At 56.1% G+C, this 21,967-nt stretch overlaps 1 protein-coding gene across 3 annotated transcripts; it reads left to right on the top strand.

Annotated features, from left to right (window-relative positions):
* Positions 1 to 6,814: 6,814 nt before the first annotated feature.
* On the top strand, positions 6,815 to 21,587 carry PDLIM4 (PDZ and LIM domain 4; the record flags this gene model as incomplete). Of its 3 annotated transcripts, XM_080804264.1 has the most annotated exons (7): positions 6,815 to 6,993; positions 11,917 to 12,068; positions 15,794 to 15,875; positions 20,140 to 20,321; positions 20,528 to 20,691; positions 21,022 to 21,139; positions 21,271 to 21,587. In XM_080804264.1, the coding sequence occupies exons 1-7, from the start codon at positions 6,901 to 6,903 to the stop codon at positions 21,473 to 21,475; spliced, it is 996 nt and encodes a 331-aa protein (XP_080660390.1). In that variant the 5' UTR covers positions 6,815 to 6,900. The 3 variants fall into 3 exon arrangements, with proteins under 3 accessions (XP_080660390.1, XP_080660391.1, XP_080660392.1); XM_080804265.1 differs by lacking the exon at positions 15,794 to 15,875; XM_080804266.1 differs by lacking the exon at positions 21,022 to 21,139 and having other exon boundaries at positions 21,271 to 21,341.
* Between the last annotated feature and the right edge of the window lie 380 nt (positions 21,588 to 21,967).

Genomic DNA, 21,967 nt, shown 5'->3' with positions numbered 1-21,967 from the left:
CTGCACAGCTATCGACCTAAACTTGGAAGGGAAAATAAGTGGAAAAGGATTTTGAAGATTCTTGGGAGCCAAGAAAACAGCCACCCAGAACATGAGACTGCCTCATGGGTCCTCCTCCAGTCCATTCTCACCATGGGCATAAAGCAGCCTCAGCCCAGTTTCACCCTTGCTGGCCTGGATCTGGCTCTTCCTGCTCTAATCCCTGTGGCTCCCTGCACCTGGATTCCCAGACTCCAGGGCCAGCCGGCAGCTGCTGCACGCTGGTGGCACAGCTCTGTCCCACTCTTCCAGCAACACAGGCAGCCAGGCTCACACCAGGTGGCCACAGCTGGGGTGTCCCAAAGCCAGGCCCAGAGGTGAGGTCAGTCTGAACATTCCAGCCTGTAACTCAGCCACGAGGGGAACCATGGGCACCACTGGGCAGTGCTGTGCACCACTGGGCAGGACCCTTCACCAAGACCAATCAGTGACTAAAGGAGCTGGTGCTGCATAGGAGAAGGCAGAAAGTATAGAAAGGACAGGGCTGGGAGGACAGGCTAGAGGCAGGTCTAGGGTGGCTGGACTCCCACTGAAGCCTCTGCTGCCTCCACGAATATCCCTGTGGGCCACAGGACCCCTTGGAGCAGGGGACAGAGCCTAACCCATACCAATGAGAAAATCATGGGGAGTGTCTGCCTGCCTCAGTTGGTAGAGCCTGTGACTCTTGATCTTGGGATCATGAGTTCGAGCCCCATGTTGGGTGTAGAGATTCCTTAAGTAAAGAAAGAAAAAAAGAAAATCGTGGCAGCGGGTGGGGATTGTGGAGGTCCAGCCTGAGGAAGGAAGAGCCAGGAAACCTAGAATTTAAATCTTTGAAATTATCTCCAAATGATGTTCTACATTATATATGTGGGTTACAGACACTTAATTGTTGAGACACTAAAACAGTGCCTGACACACAAAAGACTCTCAAAGCTATTTGAATATTTCATGGAGTAAAACTGAATATAATACTTTGTGGAATAAATGAGCAAAGCATAAACAACATAATTCTTAAAACAAAATTTTTATGGGCTGCCTGGGTGGCTCAGTCAGTTAAGCATCTGCCTTCGGCTCAGGTCATGATCCCAGGGTCCTGGGATTGAGTACCGCACTGAACTCCCTGCTCAGGACTCAGTGGGGAGTCCTGCCTCTCCCCCTGCTTGTTTTCTCTCTCTCTGACAAATAAACAAATAAAATCTTTTTTTAAAAAAACCAACACTATTTTTACATTATTTCCATTTTTCTTTTTCTGGGAGCCTAGAACTATGGAAGTGGCCTGCACCTCTCTAGCTCTCTGAGGGGCCCTGGATCTCAGCTCTAGAGGTAAGGTAGGGGAGGAGGGTCCTCATCCAAGAGACCAGAGTACCCCAGCCCAGCCCTGCTGAATGGGACCGGGACGTGGCTGCAGTCCAGGCCCAGGCAGGGAGTCCCACGCTGATGGATGAGCAGTGTGTGCATGAGGAGCCCCGGTAACGGGATTCCATGAGGCCCATGCTTGTTTCCTCTTTGTTGTTCCTTTGCTTTTGGTGGAACCTTACCCCCACCTGAGAGCCACGTCTCCCTCCCCGGGCTGAGGAGGGGAAGGGTCCTGCACCCCTGCTTGCGCCAAAGCATGGTGATGATCAGGCCAAGGGCAAGAGTGTCAAAGAGACAGAATGAGCACAGAGTCCAGTTGCTCCCCGATTCTTCTGCTGCTCCACCCGGAGGAGCTGATTTATGCAAAGAGGTACCTTCCCGCACAAGGCCCAGCCTGGCTGGCTGAGAGCAGCCCTCACCTGTCAGGGGAAGCTGGAAACCTGAGAACCCCTGGGTTGGGCTTCTATTTGGAGGATACAGGTAGATTTGAGACATCTGGTGCCACGGAAGGCTGGGTGATCTAGGGCAGGCTGCCTGCACCCTCTGGCCTGAATAAGAAGTAGGATGGAAGGTAAGGACAGGGGAATCCTTGTGGCGGGGGCAAGACCATGGTGCCTTTAGAAGCTGTCTTCGTGAGGCCCCGGGGGCCCAACACTCAGTCCTACTCAATCTCACCACCACAGCTGCTGCCAGCCTCTTCTGTCACTTCCCTGCCTGAGCTAGTGGAGCCACCTCTGGCTCTCCCATTGTCTGCTGCCTCCCCCTTGTGTGAGAGGGCACTCCTCCCAACACCCTCCGCTCCCAAGCCTCAGGGCCCAGGCCTCCCCAGGCCCAGCTGGGTAAACCGGCCCCCACCCTGCCGCCTGGCAGCCCCTTTGTTGGGACCCAGAGCAGACAGGTTTTCTCTTTGAAAGTGGACACAGAGCAAATCTGACAGGGGTGCTGCTGGGGGTTGCAGGTCTGACAAAGTCACGTCCCATCCCTGCTGCAAGGGGCATGGCCTAAAGCCACCAGGGTAGGGTCAAAGCCCCACATCAACTGCTTAGAAGATAGATGAGCTTGGGTCGGTCACACGCCCTCCTGACAGGAACTGGTTCTGCTTTTGCGCCTGTCCTGGAACCTGGCTCAGAGCCAGGAACTAGGCATCAATTGTCAAAATCAGCTTTGTCTCCCTTTGGGCCCACAGAGACTGCCCCGCCCCCGCCCACCCTACCCTGGGAGTCCCTAGCCTCTCAGGCCCCAGGGGAGATGCAGCAGGGTGGGAAGTCCCCACCACACCTCCAAGTCCTGTTAATCAGGTCTAGGCTACACACACACACACACACACACACACACACACAGCAGGTACTCCGTGTTTGTTGAGGGATCGAATGGCACAAAACTAGAGCTGGGAAACTCCCCTGGTCGCAGGCACGCCCTCCCCTGTGTGTTCTGTGGCACCAAACACAGCTCAAAGGCCAGCTTTGTTACCTCTCTGACGGAGTCCTGTCCACCCGGGATGTGTGGCGCATCAGCTCCCACGCGCCCCATAGGCCACAAGACCCCATGTTTCCTTTTAGATATTGCCTGGAGCCCATGCTCCTGGATGCCTCTGTTCCTTTCAGATCCCCTCAAACCCTGCCTAGGACCCACCTTGGCTCCCTATTACTGGGGGGCCAAGTCCCAGCTCTACAGAAGGCCCGCACAGCCCCTCCTCCTCCAGGCTTGCCATAGATTGCTGTTTCCAGCCTGCAGACTCCGAGACTCCTAACCTTGACCTGCAAGCCTTGTGGAGAGCAGACCCCTGGGTGACCAGAAGCTACAGAACTGGGAGCCAGGCCAAAAAGGTCATCCTAAAATGGAAGCTTCTCAGGTTCTTCTTTGGCTGTCCTCTGGCGCCCTGCAGTAGTCAGTACCGTGGACTGGGTATCTCATGAAGAAGAAGGGATGCCCCATCAAGGATTTAAATCCCCTTGGAATCCAGGCTATTGACTGGGGAAGGAAGCTGGGCCTACAGAAAGGGAGGTATTGGCCTGAGGAGTTGAGCCTGAATGGGGCAGGCTCCACCCAGAGACCTGTGGTCACTGGGCCAGGATGGGGCAGGTCCAGGTCTGAGCTCTCCAGCTAACCTCTAGCACCTCACAGGAGGATATCCTCCTCATCCCACCTCCATCCCCAAACCCAGGTCTGCTTCCTGTGCTGGGCAGTCCCCTCGGCTGGCTCAGGTTGGCCTCAGGTTGGCCTGAGGTTCTTCTTGCCCTAGTGCTTCCCTCTCCTTCACTGTACCCTCAGCCCCAAGGGCATCTTCCAAACACTTCTGCTCCTGCTGGAGCTTGCCAGCCCATTGAGGAAAAAGCACTGTGGTTTCTCCTGACCTTGGCTGCTCACAGAGAGCCTGGGCATAGTGCCCTGAGCCACTTGGGGCCCTTGAGAGTGACCTCCAAGGCAGCAGGAGCAGAAGTCTTTCCCCTTCCTGGCCCCTCGTGCCCTCCCTGCCTCCGTTTGGGTGATGGCCAAGGGGTGAGCAGAGATGATATTTCCCATAGTAGTGATAATGCTATTTAATACCCAATGTGTTTGAACACCCTCTGTGTGCCAGACTCTCTGTTGGGTACCGGGAAAACAGAAATAAATAAGATAGATGCAGCCCCTGCCCCCATGGACGCCTTGACCCCAGCCCTGGGCAGCCACAGGCCATGGCATAGGAAAACCACTCTGTACATCTTTGTTGAATGAATAGAGAACACATGAAATGCATTGGCTGTACCCAACAGCACAGATGCCTAGCAGTGTGCAGTGAACAAATGAAGTCCACTAGGACAGACGTGAGGCATGACTCAGCTGCCACCCATCCCCCACCTTGGAGAGGACTCCCAAACCCTGTAATTACCCTGTAATGTGGTGCCCTAGCATGACAGAGTTCCAACAACATAGCAACCCTGACGAATAAGGCTGTTAAGAGTGAAAGGAAATCCTGAAGGCTTCCTGGAGGAAGTATCAGGGATGGTTTGGAAGCACTCATCTGGCCTGTTATTCAGGACACAGGCTACCTCGGAGCAAGCCCAGAGTGTGGCTCCTAAGGTCTGTCCCCAGTCTCAGGAGCACAGCCTGCCCAGGCTGTGTCCTGTGGGAGGGCACTGTCAGAAATGGGCCTCTGATGTCCTCTCAAGGATGTTATCAATGACCCACTGTGCAGGATAACTGGCATGGACCCTGGAATGGACCCAGAAGCTGCACATTGAAAAGGGTAAGTTTATGTACAGATTCTAGAAGAGCCCCCCCCCCCATCTTCAACCCTGTGATAGAAGTCCCCACAGACAGATTACACTGATGAGATGATAAAGGGCTAGGAAAGTCATATTCAGGAGGACTTCTGGGAGGGAGTGATATGCTTCCCCCAAAAAGGATGTAAACAGGAAGGCAGTGAAGTGATTTCAGGATGGGCTGGGGTGGGGTGGGCAGTTGACAGTCTCTGGAGGTGTGTAAGTTGGGTGATGGAAGCAGGGTTAAGGAGGAGTTTCAAGAATCCACTATGGGATGTCTCAGGTAGGAGCTTCCACAGACTCTTAAGGACCCTTTGTACCAGCATGACTTGTGCCACTGACATTCACTATAGTTCTTGGAATCCAGATACAGGGTCTCTGGCTACCCAGCCTTTCTGTGCATCTAACCCTTGGACAGTCTGTGATAGGTGATGGTTGCCCCCACTGTCCCTGTCCTTTAGTGGGATCCAAGGTCTGCAGAGTCTCTGGCCTAAGGACCTCTGAGAGACCATCCAGAGACCAGCTTTCCTGCTGGCCCCTCCACTCTGTCCAAGTCCACTCCTCTCCAGTTCTGTATGGGGCTGAGCCGAAACCTCCACCTCACAGGGCTGAGAGCCCAATATGTGGCTGACACACTTCCCCCCCATGCATACCACTCACCTCTCTCTGCCAGCTGAATAGACAGCAGCACCTCACCTCCCAGAGAGGAATCCATGTTCTACAGTGAAGGCACCGCCCCTTCTTTGGACTACTGTAAGTTTCTCTCTCTCTCTCTCTCTCTCTCTCTCTCTCTCTTTCTTTTTTTTTTTTTTAAGATTTTATTTATTTATTTGACAGAGAGAGCACAAGCAGAGAGCTTGTTCAGCTTGCTCAGAGGGGAGCCTGCTTCTCTCTCTGCGTCACGCAGCTCCCGCAGTTAGACGGAGAAGGAGAAACAGGCTCTCCTCTGAGCAAACAGCCAGATGTGGGGCTCAACCCCAGGATCCTGGGATCATGACCTGAACCGAAGGCAGATGCTTAACCAACAGAGCCACCCAGGCGCCCAACTTTGTGCCTCTTAAGCAGCTCTCCTTCTTGGGGCTGCTAGAGACCCCATGGACATATCTCACCCCATAGCCTGTTAGCCTCCCGAGGGCAGAGCCCTTACCTAAAGTTGGCCAAGACAGCACACAGGATTGTCAAAAATGGCTAAATTAGGGGCCTCCTCAGAACCTGGGGGGGGGGGACCCGAAACAAACAGTGCTTCCCTGACACAGCCAGACACAAAGTGTTTAGGGGAGCCAAGTCATGGCGCCTACAAGGGCCATTCAAGGACGTCCCTGGAGGACAATGGCTGAGAGTGAAGACAGCACCAGGAAGGGCCTCAAGTGAAAGCCTGCCCACAATTCCATGCCCCTCAAACACATCACTCCCCTCCAGTGATGCAGCTACCACCCCCAAACCACCTAAGCAGCTCCTTTTCTAGGAAGCCTGGGGAAACAAAAAACCTTTCAAAGGAAGATGGGAAGAGGCAGTGCAGCCAGGGACATGGCCCCAGAGGGGAAGGAGTGAGTGACACCTGGAAGGACAACCTTGCTTCTAGACTCAAGTCGGGGGCCACTTCTTCCAGAAAGACCTCCTGACATCCCAGAATGAGGCTGGGGACCTTTCTGTTCTCACCCCATACTTGGCACTGCCTGCTGTCATCCTGGGGCTGTGTCCCGGGCCCAGGCTTCCTCAGGCAGGAGGCTGCTCCTCAGGGCTTGCTGTTCAGAGAACTCCTCGCACCACCGTGGGGTAGAGAGGCATGTTTGTCTGCCAGGACCTTGAGGAGTTTTCGGAGCAAGGCACGGCCCCATCCCCCATCTGGGCCGGCCCCCCCCCCATCTCCAGTCCCTCATCAGGCTGGGGCGCCGCCCGGTAGATGCGACTTCAAAGGGCCTGTGCCTGAGCTTCCGCGGCCGATGTCGGATCCGTGGCCCTCAGAGCGAGGCCAGGGCAGGATCCCCGTCGTCGGGGCTGTGCTAGTCCCGGGGTCTCCGCGACCGCGCCGGGGGGTGCGGGGCTCTAGGCGCGGGAGCCAAGGGGCGGGTCCTCAGAGCCCCCCGAAGTGGGCGGGTCCGGCCGGCCGCGGGGCCAATCCGGGCGCGAGGGGAGCGGGGGCGGGGGCCGGTGGAGCGGGGTTCGGGGGCGGGCGGGGCGGGCGGGCCGGGGGCGGGGCGCGGCGTCCAGGCGGCGGCGGCGGCGGCGGCGGCGGCTCCTCAGTGTCCGGCTCAGGCTCCGGCTGCGGCTCTGGCCCGTGATGCCCCATTCCGTGACCCTGCGCGGCCCTTCGCCCTGGGGCTTCCGCCTAGTAGGCGGCCGGGACTTCAGCGCACCCCTCACCATCTCGCGGGTGAGTCAGGCGGCCACGGGGCGGCGGGGAGGTCTTCGATCTGAGACCCTGTCCTCGCGGTCCACCCGAGACCCAGATCCCCGACGTCCGTGAGGTTCGAAAGCCAAATACTGGCCTGGGCGACACATGGCCTCTGGAGGCTTCCAGGCAGGGCAGTACTGCCCCAACCCCCTCTCTCCCGGCGCCGGGCCTGCCTGCCCTATCCCTTGAAGGAATCCCCCACCCCAGTTCACACACCAGCCTCCCTGCTGGTCTTATTTTGGGGGAGTTGCTGCAGGCCGGGGAAGGAGCTCACTGGGCCGGCGGTCTGGACAGATCTACAGAGGCCGGGAAATGCTGCTTAAACTGAACCCAGCCTGAGCATTTGGGGCAAAATGACTGAGAGCCCCTTCTCCTATCAAAGGTCCCTGCCAGTAGAGCTGGGTAACCCCAGGGAGGTCTGGGGTCCTCTCTGAATATGAAAAGGAGAAGATCCATTCACTTCCTCACTCTAGTTTTGGTCAGACTCTCATCTGTGACCTCAGTTGTCCTAAGGGGAAGTGACCAAGAGGAATTTTGGGCTTCCAGGGGAAGGGGAGACTTGACTGTGAGGTTTTGAGACCCCTCCCCACAAGACCACACAAGGCTAGGGGCCAGAATAACCTCGGCCCAGTTTCTCTGGTTTCCGGGGCCATGCATTGCCCCAGGCTTAGGACAGAGGAGAAAGAGGAGTGGGCACAGCCCTGGGGGGTGGCTAATCTGGGGAGACAGAGGAGCTGAGGAAGGGATTCAGGCCCTGTCAGAAGGGGTGCCCAGTCTCAGGGAGACAGGATCCTGGTCTGGCTTCAGGGTCCCTTAGTTTGAAGGGCTAAAAAAGGGAGTCAGACTCTGCCTTTGGGGATCTCAGACTAGGGGACAAAAGAGGACAAAACCCAGGTCCTGCCCTTGAAGGCTCTCACTCTGGAAGGAAGAGCAAAGGGACCTGGGGCCATTTGAGGGCCATCCTTTATACGCACACAGGCTGCCTTTGGAGGCCCGAGTCAGGAGAACTGAGAATCACCTTCCCCCATTGTGCTGCCACCTCTCTCTCTGGAGGCTGGACCAAGCTGGCTGGGCTTTCAGAGGCTTCTTTCCGCTACTTGGAAGGGGGTGGGCACCCGGTGGAGTGAAAAATCACGGAATCCCATTTCTGGGGGCCAGGGTGACAGGCAGGCCCAGCTGTCCTGGGAGACTTCCCACATCTGCCCTTACTCCACGGCCACCAGGTTTCTGGGGCCAAGTGAGGTGGGCCTTCAACACATCCGGGAGCCTTTCATCTCCCACTTCCCTGAGGGAGACTGCTGTGTGTGTGTGTGTGTGTGTGTGTGTGCGCGTGTGTGTGTGTATGCGTGTGATCTGTGTCTGTCTGAATGTATGCCTTGCTGTGTGTCCGCCAAGGCGGGCTGGTTGGGGTGCTAGACCAGCCAGCAGTCCAGGCACCCTGGGCGTGAGGCTGCTGACAGGCTCAGTGGCGGCGGCTGATGGCCACAGGCGGCGGGGAGCAGAGACATCTGTTGCCCACGCGGCTGCTGGCCCGTGGAGGAAAGGCCTCCACACGTCACAGTGGCAGCAGCAGTGGCGGCCTTGTTTGGAGCTAACTGGGATGCAGGCTCCTGGCAGGCAGGCAGGCAGGCTGGGAGAGGGTTTGCCAGGAAGAACCCCCCCCCCCAGCCGCTTATCCCCCAAAGTCATGCAGCAGCAGCTCAGGCCTAAGGAACCAGGATGCCTGAGCCTGGATTTGGGGCGGATCTGGGAAGATCTTTGAGGCTGGGGAGACACAGGCCACAGCCTGCCCAGCAGGTGTGTCAAGGGCAGATCTACAGACACAGATGATGTTTGAGAGTGTATTTACCAACGGGGCTCAAGACCCAACCTCTTCCATGCTTCCAGAGCCGCCGCCCCCCCATCCGCCGCCCACCCTGCTGTGAGGACAGCCACACTCAGACAGAGAGGAGGCTGGCTGCCTGGCAGAGCTGCGGCCTTACACCTTCAGCCCATGAAGCCTGGAGGAGCCCCCAAGAACCCTGGCCTGGGCTTCTTCCCCTATGAATACAGTGATTGGCGGCCCTGGCTGAGCGTCCGCAGCATTCCAGGCCCCACCCTAACGGGTGCTGGTACCAGCTCCCCAGTGCTCAAGCCACTGTGGGGGCTTTTTGCCCTGATTGCCTCAGATAGTCCTCACAAGAGCTCTTACCAGTAAGGGCTCCCTCTGGGCTCACATTATAGATGGGGATACTGAGGCTCAGACAGGCCAGGGTGTATCCAGAGAAGCAGAGCAGGGACAGGAATCCAGGCCTGCCTGGCACTTGCTGTGACTCTACAGGACAATATGGCCCCAGACTCTGTGACTCCCAGTCCACCACAGTGTCTAGGCTGGGCAGAGTGGGCTAGGCAGAGCAGGGGCCAGGAACGTAGCTGCTACAGGTGAGGAGCCTGCTTTGTGCCCCAGCCTCCCAGCTGACCTCGCTGTACCCCTCTCCCTTCTTTCTGTCTATTTAACCTGCACTCGGCAGCCAGAGGGAGAGGCCTGAGTTAAACTGTGTCCTGTGACTTCTCTGCTTAGAACCCTCCATAGTTCCCAACCACCCAGGAGAAATGCCAGCTTCTCACCTGGGCCTACAAGACCTGCAGGTCGGGTTCCTGCTTCTTCTCTGACTTTTCTCCCACTCCCCTCTCACTAATGATGCTTCAACCCCAGGAGACTGCTTTTATTCTCTCTACGAGTGAGCCATTATACATGCTGACCTTTTTACCTGTGACACTCTCTCTCCCCTAGGACACTCTCTCCCCTCACTCCCTTTCTGCAGCAAATCACACAGGGGTTATTGGATAAGACTTGGAACCGGCTGGCTTGCAGTGAAATCCTGACTCTGCCGTTTATCAATTGAACATCTTCTGCACTTCTCTGGACCTCAGTTTCCTCACCTAAGAAATGGGCTTTCCTGGAGGATTGAGACAATGCTTATAAAGGCAGTTGGGAGAGTCACGGTTTCCTGGCCTCATGCCCTCTCTGACCAGAACTCCCTGAGCTAGTGGAGCTGGCAGAGTCCCAGCCACCCCTGCTTTCAAGAACTTCCTTCACCCACAGGGGCCTGAATGCACCCCTTGTCCTGGCTGAGTCATCGTGCAGCTAGCCACCCCCCTGAAGAAGAAGACTTCTCTCCAGCATGGGGACTGGGGCAAGGTGCCCCTTCCCCCAAGCCTCCCTTACTTCATTTCTAGGAATGAGAACAGCCTTTGTCTCATCAGGTGGTTGAAAGGTTGCCATGAACTAGTTATGGGTAAAGCACTGAGCCCAGGCCATGTCACAGAGCATGTGTCCACGAAGGAGAGGGGCCTGGAGCAGGGCCTTGAGTGGAGGGTAGGATAATGCCCAGTAGGTCCTTCCCCCAGGATGATAGGCTTGTGCAGGTGCCCAGGCCCTGTGGATGAGCATTCATGGTGGGCTGGTTGTTGAGGGGGCCATGCTCCAGAAAAATATTCCTTGGGGCAGCCTATTTCAGGGCGGGCCAGCTTTAGCACTGCCCACACCAGGACTCCAGCCAAGGAGCTGCCAGCACCTCAGCTTTGTCCACTCACTACTGAAAACTGGATAGGCTGAGCATAGCTGGGCTTCCAGGAGCTCCCAACTCCAGCAATAGGAACAGGGTTGCTGGAAGCTCTTGAGGACACCACTGGAGAGGCCGGGTAGGAATGAGGGCACCTACACCCTGGCTGATTCAGTTGGTACAGCATGTGACTCTTGATCTTACGGTTGTAAGTTTGAGCCCCATATCAGGCATAGAAATTACCGGATTTTTTTTTTTTTTAATTGAGGGTGCCTAAAGTTTCTTTCCAAAGGTGGTACTGGGACCAGAGAAAGGGCAAAGAGTGCCCTTTTGCCTGAATTCCCCTGGGCTCCTTATTCTGGCCTCTCTGTTAGCCTATCCTCAACCCCATGTGGCCCTCATCAGGGCACCAGCATTGTAAGAAGCTCCAGATATGGACACCATTTGCCTGGAGTCAATAGCAGCAGTGGGGTGGCCTGATAGAGTGTCTGTCCTGCTGATGAAGTGGAGGTAAAATGGCAACTCAGGAGTGCAGGCAGGCAGTGGGAAGTACGTGGTCCTGGACTTGCCTGGGGAGGTGATGACATAGACCCAGAATGAGGCACTAACAATGTTAGGGGAGCAAAGTGGTAACGGGGTGCACAGAGGACTGTGAAAGCCCAAAGAAAAGGTTCCTAGGGGAAATGCCTTCTCTGCTAAGATGTGAAGGTGAGGAGGAAAAAGCTGGTAATTAGGGTTTGAGGTCAAAGGAAAGAGTGTTCCAGCTAGAGAGAAGAGTATCTGCAGAAGCATGGAGGCGAGAATTATCTGGGGCTGTCAGTAGCACCTGGAGATTCAGTTGGTCTGGATAGAGTGTGGGGAGGTGGAGGTGAATGTGGGGGTTAGGGATGAAAGGAAATGAGTAGGGAGACAAGGAAATATCAGGTCAAGGGGCTGCTATGCTGTGTGTCTTGGTAGGGCCCTGTCTATGTAGTGTATATGTGACATGTCCATGCTTTGTATGTATCTGGAAGCCTATGTGTCCCCGTGTATCCCTTGCATGTCCGTGGGCACATATGCAAGCGACAAGAGTTGCTTGGGACTGGGACATCCCACTTGTCCCAGTCCCAAGGAAGGCCTGCTTACATGCCCTCACACCCCAGAGGTCCTTCAGGTGCTGGAATTGGGGGTGTTTACAGCAGAGGCTGTGGCAAGACCACATGGGAACTCAACCAGTCTCGGGGCTGGCCCACCCACAGGTCATGTGGGCAGAAGGGCTGCATAGCCCAGGTTCTGAGGTTGGAGGGGGTCCAGGCCCAAGACCACAGCAAGGCCACATAATGGCCGATACCCAGCCATCTGGCTTGTCCCTCTACAGGTCCATGCTGGCAGCAAGGCTGCACTGGCTGCCCTGTGCCCTGGAGACCTGATCCAGGCCATCAATGGGGAAAGCACAGAGCTCATGACGCACCTGGAGGCACAGAATCGCATCAAAGGCTGCCACGACCACCTCACACTCTCTGTGAGCAGGTACGCACAGGGTAGGCTGGCCTGGGGGGCGGGGAGTGGAATGAAGGGGAGGATAAGTCAGGAACGGCCAGCATCCTCAGAGAACCAGGCTCCACACAGCCTCTCTGCCTCAGCTCCATGGCACCCCAGTCCTAGGAACTAGTGCTTTCCCAGGGGCGTGACAGACACTGTTTGGAGAGGGTGGTGCCTAAGAAGGAAAGAAGCCCCCTGTTAGCTCAGGACTGGAAGTCTGTTGAGGGACTTATGGGAGGGGACAGGCAGCCCAAATCAACAATGAAATAAGACCTTGGGCAGCCTCTGGGAACGGGGGCAGTGATTTCAGTCTTCTTCTCACCCCTGAGTGAGTGATCCTTTTGATGATCATTTCAAAGTGGTTTCTTCTTCCACACCTCATTTAACCTTTAGACCTGCTTGATAAAATGGAAGCTGTTATTGTTCTCATATTACAGATGAGACAGCTGAGGCCCAGAAAGGTTAGCGGGTGCCTAAAGTCCCACAGCAAGGGTGTGGGAAAGCAAAGTTTGTCCTCAGGTATCTCTCACTCCTAGGAGTGGCTGCTGACCACTCCTGCCCCCAAAAAGGCTGCCCTGCCTCGGCTGGCCCCACCACGCTTCATGCCTCTGCAACAGATTCTGGTTAAATCTGGATGCCAGGGACTGTATCATGCCATATTGCCTACATGAAGGGGGAGGATTGGGGCTCCCCAAGCCGTGTGTGTGCCTTACAAATGATCTGGGATGGAAGGTCCACCTAAGGTGTCCCCAGCCCTAATCAGGCACTAGGTCTTTGTTCAGCTCTAAAGGCAGGTGGCCAGGTCCTGGCTGAGTGGGATCTCCCTTCCCCCTATCTTGCTTGGATCCAGAGAAGTCAGACAGAACTGCTTAGCTCTGCCACGTTCACTGCTAACAGGGACTTTCCATGACCCTCCTGTGGACGTGTGTCAGCAAAGCCTCTCCAAACCACAACATGGCTAACTATGCGTTAGAGCTGGCAGGGCTGGGAGCCATTAAACATGTTAGGAAGGCTTCTGAGATAACCTCCATGTGCGTCTGGCCCGGTTGTGGGTCCAGAGTGGGGTCAGGACACCTGACTGTGCTCTTGGAGCTGAGTGCAACTCCAAGGGCAATGGGCCCTGGCCTGGGAGTTCAGCAGAGCTGGTTCTAATCCAGACTCTGTGGGATCTTAGGTCCACCAGATGACCTCTATGAGCCTGGGTTTCCTTCTCCACCAAACAGGATCACATTCATCGCCCTCTCCCAGACTGAGGTATAGTCTGGCTGGGGGAAACATCAGCACTGCTCTGCCCACGAGTGGCCTCTGCGGCCGCCCCACTTGGCTGGTTTCCTCAGCCCTGACTCACCTCCGGCCTTCATTTTGCATGGCTAAAGAAGGGAAGCCCTGGTAGTAGTGGGGTGGGGGAGGCAGTGGGAGCTTGTAGGGGGCCTGAGTCAGGAGGTTCCCAGAGGGAATGATGTCAGGGGAGGGCAGCAGGATGGGGGCAGGGTGGAGGTTCCCCTTCCTTCCTTCCTTCCTTTCCTGGTCATTTGTTCCAAGCCAAGCATGGATGGAGCCACAGGTCCCCTCATCTGTTCTACTCTGCCCCAGAATGCTGCCTGGCCATGGGCCAGGTGAGAGCATACTTTCTACTATCACAGATCTGGGTTCAAGTCCCAGCTCTGCACTGGAGAACTGTGCTGTCCTCCAGCAAGTGATTTAATCTCAAAGTCCTCAGTTTCCTTAACTCCAAAATGGGACCATCTTATGATTGGGAGATTAAATGCTTATGATGTACTGGGTTTGCTCAGGGTGAAAATCTGGGGTCCTGTCCTCCAGCCCCCACCCCCAGTGCTCACACATGCAGATTCTGAGAAATTAAGACATGAAGGCCACCTTGACACTCTGGGCCAGCATTTCTTCTCCTGGGCACCATCCACAAGGCCTCTGACCCTGCTCTGAATTTCCTGCTAGGACCCAGGACCTATACTCCACAGACCCCCTCAGCATGGTTTCTGTGGAGGATCAGCCTGTTGAGCTGACTGGAGAGAGCTATTCTGTGCCCCTGCCCACAGAGCTTGACCCAGACCAGTTCCCTGCCTGCCCTCTTCTTTACAGAGGGCTCTAATCCTCCACAGACTTCTCCACAGGATGAGAAGTGAAGGAAGGGCCCAGCTTTCTTGCTATGCTTATTTTGTTTAGAACTCAGAGCCAGTTATCCAACAATCCAAGCTAACCCATACTTTCTGGGCATGTTCTCTAGGCCCAGAACCTTCCTGGCATCAGCTCCAAACCCAGGCTTCTGGTGAGGTCTGTGTTGCCCATTGTATATGTTACAAGATGCAATTACATGGCCCACCCTTGGGCTGTTGTTTTGCTTAAAGATGGTAGATGCTGCCACCTGTCCAGCCTGAAGTGAAGGCCTATGGATGGAGATTGAAGCCTTCATTCTGATCTGCTGCCTTGGGCCACGCTCTTTGCTCTGGGTACTTTGTGCACTCTGATCTCCAGACCACAGGCTTGTACTTCTCTTCTAGGCAGAACTTCAGGGGAGTATAAGGTCGTCATAGCCAGATATGATGTCCTAGACTGATCCCATCAGAGTTCCGAGCTGGCGGAGGCCAAAGGTGGAGCTGTGAGTTAGGGCAGTCACCGGGAGCCTGGATGAGAGGCTGGGGCCAGGCGCCAGTGGGGATGGTATTGCACTCAGGCAGCAGAGCCTTGGTGGCCTGCGGAAGGCTCTGGGGGAGAGAGGCTAGTCTGTACCAGGTTAAGGAATGGGCCACGGTGAGGAAGTGTAGAGGGAGTGTGGTCTACATGTGTAGACAGATAGTTAAAAATCCTTCAGTGAACTGCAGGGAGAGGCCATGTTGAGCTGCTGGCCCAGTGGTGAGTTCTTGGAAAGCCCCAGGAGGCCTTGAGGTGAAGGGGGACATTATTCCCCTTTGGTCTAATGGGCCTCCCTTCACACCCTCCTGTCAGTTCAGTGTCCATGCAACCTCCTGGCTTGCCTCCTCACAGGGCTACTGAATGGCAAGACTGGGCCCCAGGCCTGTAGCCTTTCAGCCCCGCCAGCCCCGCCTGCCCCACTTATGGCAGGTTTATGATGTTTTTCTCCCTCCTGAGTGGTGTTTGGCTTTTGGTTTCTATGGTGAAGCAGGAATTTCCTAATGGCCTGTTTCCCATCTGGGCTGGGCAGACATTGGTGATGACTCTGCCGGCAGCAAGAGGGGAGGCGCACCCCTCAAAGCCTCTATGTCACCTCCCCTAGAGCCCAGGGATGCTTGACCTCCAGGCCAGGCCAGAGGCTGTGGTTGGAAGAGGATAAGCAGATGGGCTCCTCGCTGATCCATGTGTGAGGCCTGGCACGCCCTGCTATGAGCTGGCCTTCTTTTTTGCTGAGGCCACGGAGAGGGTGAAAAAGTGGGGAAGTTGAAGGGCTTCTGTTGCATCCTGTCTGGGAATGAGACCAGAGAGGCCTGGAGCAGCTGGTGGGGATGGAACACACAGCCCCGCCCTAGGCAGGTGGCAGATCTCGAGTTCTGTCTCCTCGCCACAGCAGCTACCATCTGGTGCAGGGGCAAGTGCTGCAGTGGTGGCTTCTGCCATTCAGGGTGCCAGGCCTGGTCCTGGGTGGCTCTGGGCCCCGAGCCCAGCCCCTCTTAGCCATGGTTCCAGTCATGGTAGGCACAGTAAGCAGATCTATCTGACCATCCTAATTCCTGTCACAGACCTGAAGGCAGGAGCTGGCCCGGTGCCCCAGAGGACAGCAAGGCTCAGGCACAGAGGATCCATATTGACCCTGAGGCCCAGGTATGTATGGACACCACCTGGCCTGGCCTGCTTCAGAGCAAGCCCAGGGCAGAGGGGCCAGGCCTGCACTAGATGTCTTGCTGTCTGGCTTTCAGATGCCCTAACCAGAGATTGAAGCAGCTGACTTCTCTGGGCCATGTCCATGCCCCATCCTGTGCTCCCCAGGTGATAAGCATCTGCTGGGGGCTCTGTCTGTACTCTAAATAGTCCTAGATTCTGAGACAAAGGTACTTAGAGTGGGTAGGAACGGGGCTAGACCTTGGCTCAGTGCTACCTTGCCCCCATCCCCCTAGCTGGGTTTCACTCTGGTGCCTAGTGATGCCAGACCAAGAGGAAGTCACTGGCTTGGGGGCTGGGTCAGGGGAAGCTGTAGGCTGTGGAGTGACCTCAGGCTGTTTGGGTATTCTTCTGTCTTATCTTAGCCTTGGGCACCCACGTGGCTAGAGCCAAACTCAGTCCTCGAGACTGACCTTAGAATATAAGGCACTTCGATGCCCTAAGGCTGAAGTTTTCTCCTGGCTGTCCTGTGATTGCACCCAGCAGACCTCAGGCCACAGTCACCTTTCCATGTTTGACAGGCGTCACAACTATGATACTGTCTTCAAACGAGGGGGGTGGGGGCAGGAAGAAGCTGCTCTATGGCCTCATTTTGCCATGGACATGAGGGGTAGCCAAGGGGGCAGGGCTGAGGTATCCAGAGCCAGCTCAACATCACTGGGCTACAGAGTTTGGAAAAGGTGGAGATTGGACTGCTCTGTGATGGAGCCAGAACTATGGGACTCAGAATATGGGGCCATGGCCGTCTAGGCCTGCTTGTGTCTACTTTCTTGCCATGGAGGCTTCCCTGTAGAGAAGGCCATCTCCCTCACCCTTTATCCCAATCCTCTCGTTCTGGTGTTTGTTCCTTAACTTACTTTTGCTGGAATCTCGGAGGCCAGATGCTTACTACATGCCAGAGAGTGCCCATTATGAAAAGGAAGAGGTACTTAGCAGTTCTGGAATGGCAGAAGCCAAGGGCCAAAGGAGTCCAGAGTAGGCATATGGTTCACCTAAGTGTTCAGAGAGGGCTTCCTGGGGAGGAAGTATCCAAGCCAAGTCCTGCAGGACTAGGAAGAATCCGGCCAGCAAAGAGGCATGGAGAAAGGCAGTGTGCAAGGAAGCACATGCAAAGCCACAGAAGTGAGATTGTGCATCACAGGTTCAGAAAAAAGCAAGCTCCTGTGGGTGGGAGGGCAGAGGCAAGGGATGAGGTGATGGGGCAGAACCATAGTCTTTTGGTTTCCTCTGTCCCGGACCTCAGCTGTCCTTGAAGAGATTCGTAGCAATGCTTGTGTCTCCACAGTGTGACCTGGTCCAAGGGGCTAGGGGTGAGCAGAGGTTGACAAGTCAGCCAGGCTTGACGCAGGCCAGGCGTCAAGCATTGTGTAGGCCCCCAGCACACCTGTGAGGCCAGCTGTCACGTGTGAGTGCAGGGTGGATAGGGCAAGAGTGCCTGAGTTTTGGAATCTGAATCTCAGCTCTAGTCCATCCTTCAGGAGGGGCTCAGGGCCAGGGCACCTGGGGATGGTGGGCTGGAAAGCAGCTGCCCCTGCCCCCACAATTTCCCTTACTGACCTCTTCAAAGGCCAGGCTGCCAGTGGCTCAGGCTGGAGTCAGAGGGATTTTCTCTAAGCAACAGGGCTGCCCCTCAGCTGCCATCCCCCTCTTGTGCTTAAAAGTCATGAGCTCCATGGGTGGTGACAGAAACACCCCCACCCAGCCCCCACAGGGCTGTGTCCTCAGTAACACAGACACAGGGCCCATTGTCCCCACAGTGCTCCCACCCTCTGCCTGCAGTGGGCAGTGGGTGGGCCCAGCCAGAGACATCAGAGGAGAAAACCACAGTTGGCCCTAAAATCAGCACAAAATACCCTGGCATGCACCCCCGATGCAAATAGGTTCTGCAGGTCATGTAGGGTCATAGGGGACTCTTCTTCCCTCGGGCCTTACTTATGTGGGAACAGAAGAGGCATTTGGTCCAGCCCAGGGCAGAGGAAGGGTGACGATAAGAGAAGGTTTCCTGGAGAGGATGGCATTTAAGCTGAGAACCAGGTGATGGGTTAAACCAAGCCGGGTAGAGCAGGCAGCCCTTGCACACTCATCCTGTCCTCTCCAGACCTGCCAGGGTGCATCCCAGGATTTTTTTTTTTTAATATTTTATTTATTTATTTGAGAGTGAGCAGGGAAAGGGAGAAGCAGACTCCCCACTGAGCAGGGAGACTGATGGGGGCTCAATCCCAGGACACTGGGATCATGACCTGAGCTAAAGGCAGGTGTTTAACTGACCAAGCCACCCAGGTGTCCTGAGTGTCCCAGATTCTGACCACGGTCACGTGGGAGCTGATGAACAAGCAGGCAGTTATCCCCATTCTGCTGATTTTCCCCTGAGGCTTCAACAACCAAATCAAACAGCTGGCAGATACTCAGAGAGGGGGAGCACGTGGCACCAGGTGCACTATCACACAAAGTGGGGGACATCCAGAAATAGGAATAAGAACTCAGGAATGCCCATGACAGCCCAAGCATCTGCTGTGTGCCAGGCACTATGCTAAGTGCTTTGCATGCAACTGTCTCATTTTATCCCCACAAGGAACTTAGGATGTAGAGACCATCACATTCCCCCATTTAACAGATAAAGAAACAGATTCAGAGAGGTGATAGAGGTGTGGGACTCATACCGAGACTGAGGTCACCATGTGTGTCCTAACCACTGAGTTCAGACCGAGGGAGGCAGCTGCATGGGTAGCCCTTGGGGGAGCAGTGGCTCTGATGACCCTGCAGTGGACTCCCACACCCTGCTAGGTGAGTGAGGGCCTCCTTCCTCCAGGACCTTCTGACTCCGCTTCCTGTCACAGCCTCCTCCTTACCAGGCCCAGCCCTGCCCCCACAGCCCATGGCCCATCTGGTCCCCATTATAGGCCAGGCCAGCCTTGCCTGCCCGCCTGCCCTGCAGACACATGTGCAAAAGTGCTCAGGTTTCTCAGGGGCTTTTGTTCAGCCCAGTGGGAAAGAGGGTTTTCCTACTGTGATTGCCTCACTGATAGGGGCCCACCTGGGCAGCGAGACCCTCCCCTTTGTCTGTGGAGGTGAGGGAAATGTGGTACCACCCCACTCAGTGGCTGGTCTGCCCATTCCCCAAGCTCCCAGCCAGCTCCGAGGCCGCAGAAAAAGCGGGGGCAGTCAGGACAAAGCTCTGCAGGCTCCCCTGTGCCCCAGTGCTGGAGGCTGCCTGAATCCTGCACAGTCTCTGAGTATCTGCAACTGTGTCTGTGTAATTAGGTATATGTCGGTGGACTGGCTAGACCTTGTGTGTTGTCTTCGTGTGTGTTTGTGAAAGTTCTCACAAGAGTGTGCATGCCTCTGTGTGCCTGCAAGCCAGGGGCAACATAGCCCTGGACTCTACAGAGACGAAGATCCGCAGTCCCCATTCAGATCCACACCCACGGAGATATGGCCCTTTTCTCCCAAGCTGAGGAGACATGGTCAAGGCATTTCTCCAAATGTTTCAGCCTAGGGCACCAGGCTGGCCATGGAGTAGTAGGGTGGTGAGCCTTGAGCCTGGGCCAGCCGCTGGCCCTCATCTGCTTTGCCTGTAGAAGGCCACATATATTGCCCTGTGGAGCATGAAATGGAGGCAAAGGGACAGGCTTGAAGGGGACTAACCTCACAAAGATGCCTTTGAACCTCAGTCTGCCCCCCAACCCCATTGTGTGCTTTGGGCACACAGTGATTGATGACTTTTCCTGGCTGCAGGATGGGGCTTTCTTTTTCATGTTCCCAGCTACAGGCCCGTACAATACCCAGCACAGTTCTGGCAGGTGAGAAGGCCTGGCACCAGGAGCATCTCTGCAAGGATGCCACAAACTCTGTTCCAGTCATGCTGGCCTTAAAAGGTTATTTGGAATGGTCGTGCCCCAACACCATCCGTCACAGGCACTGGTGGTCAGAATCACCACATGGTTCATGTACCAAAGTTGAGTCTCAGGCACTTAGGTTTTTGTGTCTGACTTTCCACAGCCATTTCTCATGTCTTTTGGGGTTGAACTGGGCCCAAGTTGCAGCCCTTCCCTGGCTGGGCACGACAGCCCAAAGATGTCAGAGCAGGGGTAACCAGCCAACATCCAAGAAGGCCTGGCATAGCAGGGCAAGGATGGAATGTATAAGGAAGGGCCAGAAGCCCTATCCCAGATGGTTTCTCAGTGCCTCAGGACTCTGTCTCTCCTAGGATGGCAGTCCAGTGACCAGCAGGAGGCCCTCAGCCACCGGGATTGGGCTAGAAGATGGCAGGCCAGGCCTGGGACCTCCTTATGGGCAGCCATCTCACCTCCCATTCCATCACAATGGCAGCAGCAATGAGGCTACCTTACTGACCCAAATGAGCACCCTGCATGTGTCTCCACTTCACAGGTAGTACTGAGAAGTGGCCTTTGAAGCCACACCCAGATCCCATCTTAATCCCAGATCTCTTCCCTCACTGGGTCATATCTTGACCCCTGACACTTGATCTTTGGGTCTCGGCTGGTTTCACTCTGAAAAACCTCACCAGACTCCTGAGCTGGCAGAGGGAAGGCTGGTGCCACAACTGTGTCCTTTGGTGCATCTCTTTTGCCCAGCACGGACACAGCCAGAAGTCTCCCGCGGAGCCGTGACGGCGGAGTGGACCTGGGCTCAGAGGTGTACAGGATGCTGAGGGAGCCGGCCGAGCCCTTGACTTCGGAGCCCAAGCAGTCAGGCTCCTTCCGCTACTTGCAGGGCATGCTGGAGGCAGGGGAGGGCGGTAAGACTCCCGCCATCTTGCCCCATCTGCCTAACCACTCCCTCAGGTCCCTGAAGAGCGCCGCCCGGCCCCCACCCCTTTGCGACCCCACCCCCTTCCTGCATCCCAGGCATCTACCCCTGCCGCTTCTCTTCCGAGCGCCCCACACTCCTCGTGGCGCCTGTCCGGATTCCCACTCCACCCCCGTCGCGGCCCCTCCCACTCCAAACCTCGTCCCCAGTCGCAGTGCTGGTGGTCCCGGAAGCTGAGTCCATCCCACACCGCGAAGAAGTGAAGTTCTCTTTTGTGACCTCCGCACCTGGCTCATGCCGCTTGCGCTCCGGTTTTCAGGGGAGCGGCCTGGGTCCAGCGGTTCCCGCAACCTCAAGCCCACGGCCAGCAAGCTGGGCACTCCGCTGAGTGGCTTGCAAGGACTGCCTGAGTGCACGCGCTGCGGCCACGGCATAGTGTGAGTACCCTCCCCTGCTTCCCCCATCCCCGCCCCCGGCACTCCCCTGGCCCCGCCCGAGGCCCTGGATGGGATCATGCTCCCGAATCCGTCAGTCGCCAGAAGCAGTCCTCTCCCGGTTTCCCCATCAGGGGCACCATCGTCAAGGCGCGGGACAAGCTCTACCACCCCGAGTGCTTCATGTGCAGCGACTGCGGCCTGAACCTTAAGCAGCGCGGTTACTTCTTTCTGGACGAGCGGCTCTACTGCGAGAGCCACGCCAAGGCGCGCGTCAAGCCACCCGAGGGCTACGACGTGGTGGCAGTGTACCCCAATGCCAAGGTGGAGCTCGTCTGAGCTGCTCCCAGAACTTCCCGTCCCCGCTTCTGCTTTTAATGCCCCCCTCGCGGCCCGTGTAAATACGTGTTTGCCCCCTGCCTCTCTAATAAATTCCCTCTGTTCAGCCTTGAACATGTCAGTGCCTCTGTTCAGGTGCCAAGCATGTCCTAGGCACTGGGGGCATTGGTGAGCAACACAGGTGCTGTGCTGTCTCAAGGAGGCCACAGCCTAGATGGATGGCAGACATAAATCACAAGGGGCAGACATAGGTGAGGTCTGGGGTGCTAGCATGACGTCACGCCAAGGGGTTGGACCTCGGTGGAGTCAGGGAAGGTGTCAGCTGAGAACTAAGTGATGAGGGAATTGCTCTTCAGGGTGAGGAACTTTGTGTGCAAAGGTATGACAAGGGCGAGTCCAGACTGGAAAGGTCCCATCTGGCCACGAGCAGAGCCAGGGCAGCCCCTAGGGCACACCGTGGAAAGATCACCGGGACTGCCACGGACGGTAAGC

This window comes from Martes martes, assembly GCF_963455335.1.
Source record: "Martes martes genome assembly, chromosome: 5".
Lineage (NCBI taxonomy): Eukaryota > Metazoa > Chordata > Mammalia > Carnivora > Mustelidae > Martes > Martes martes.
The sequence above is the reverse complement of the archived record's forward strand: the minus strand, read 5'-3'. Positions and strand labels throughout refer to the sequence as shown.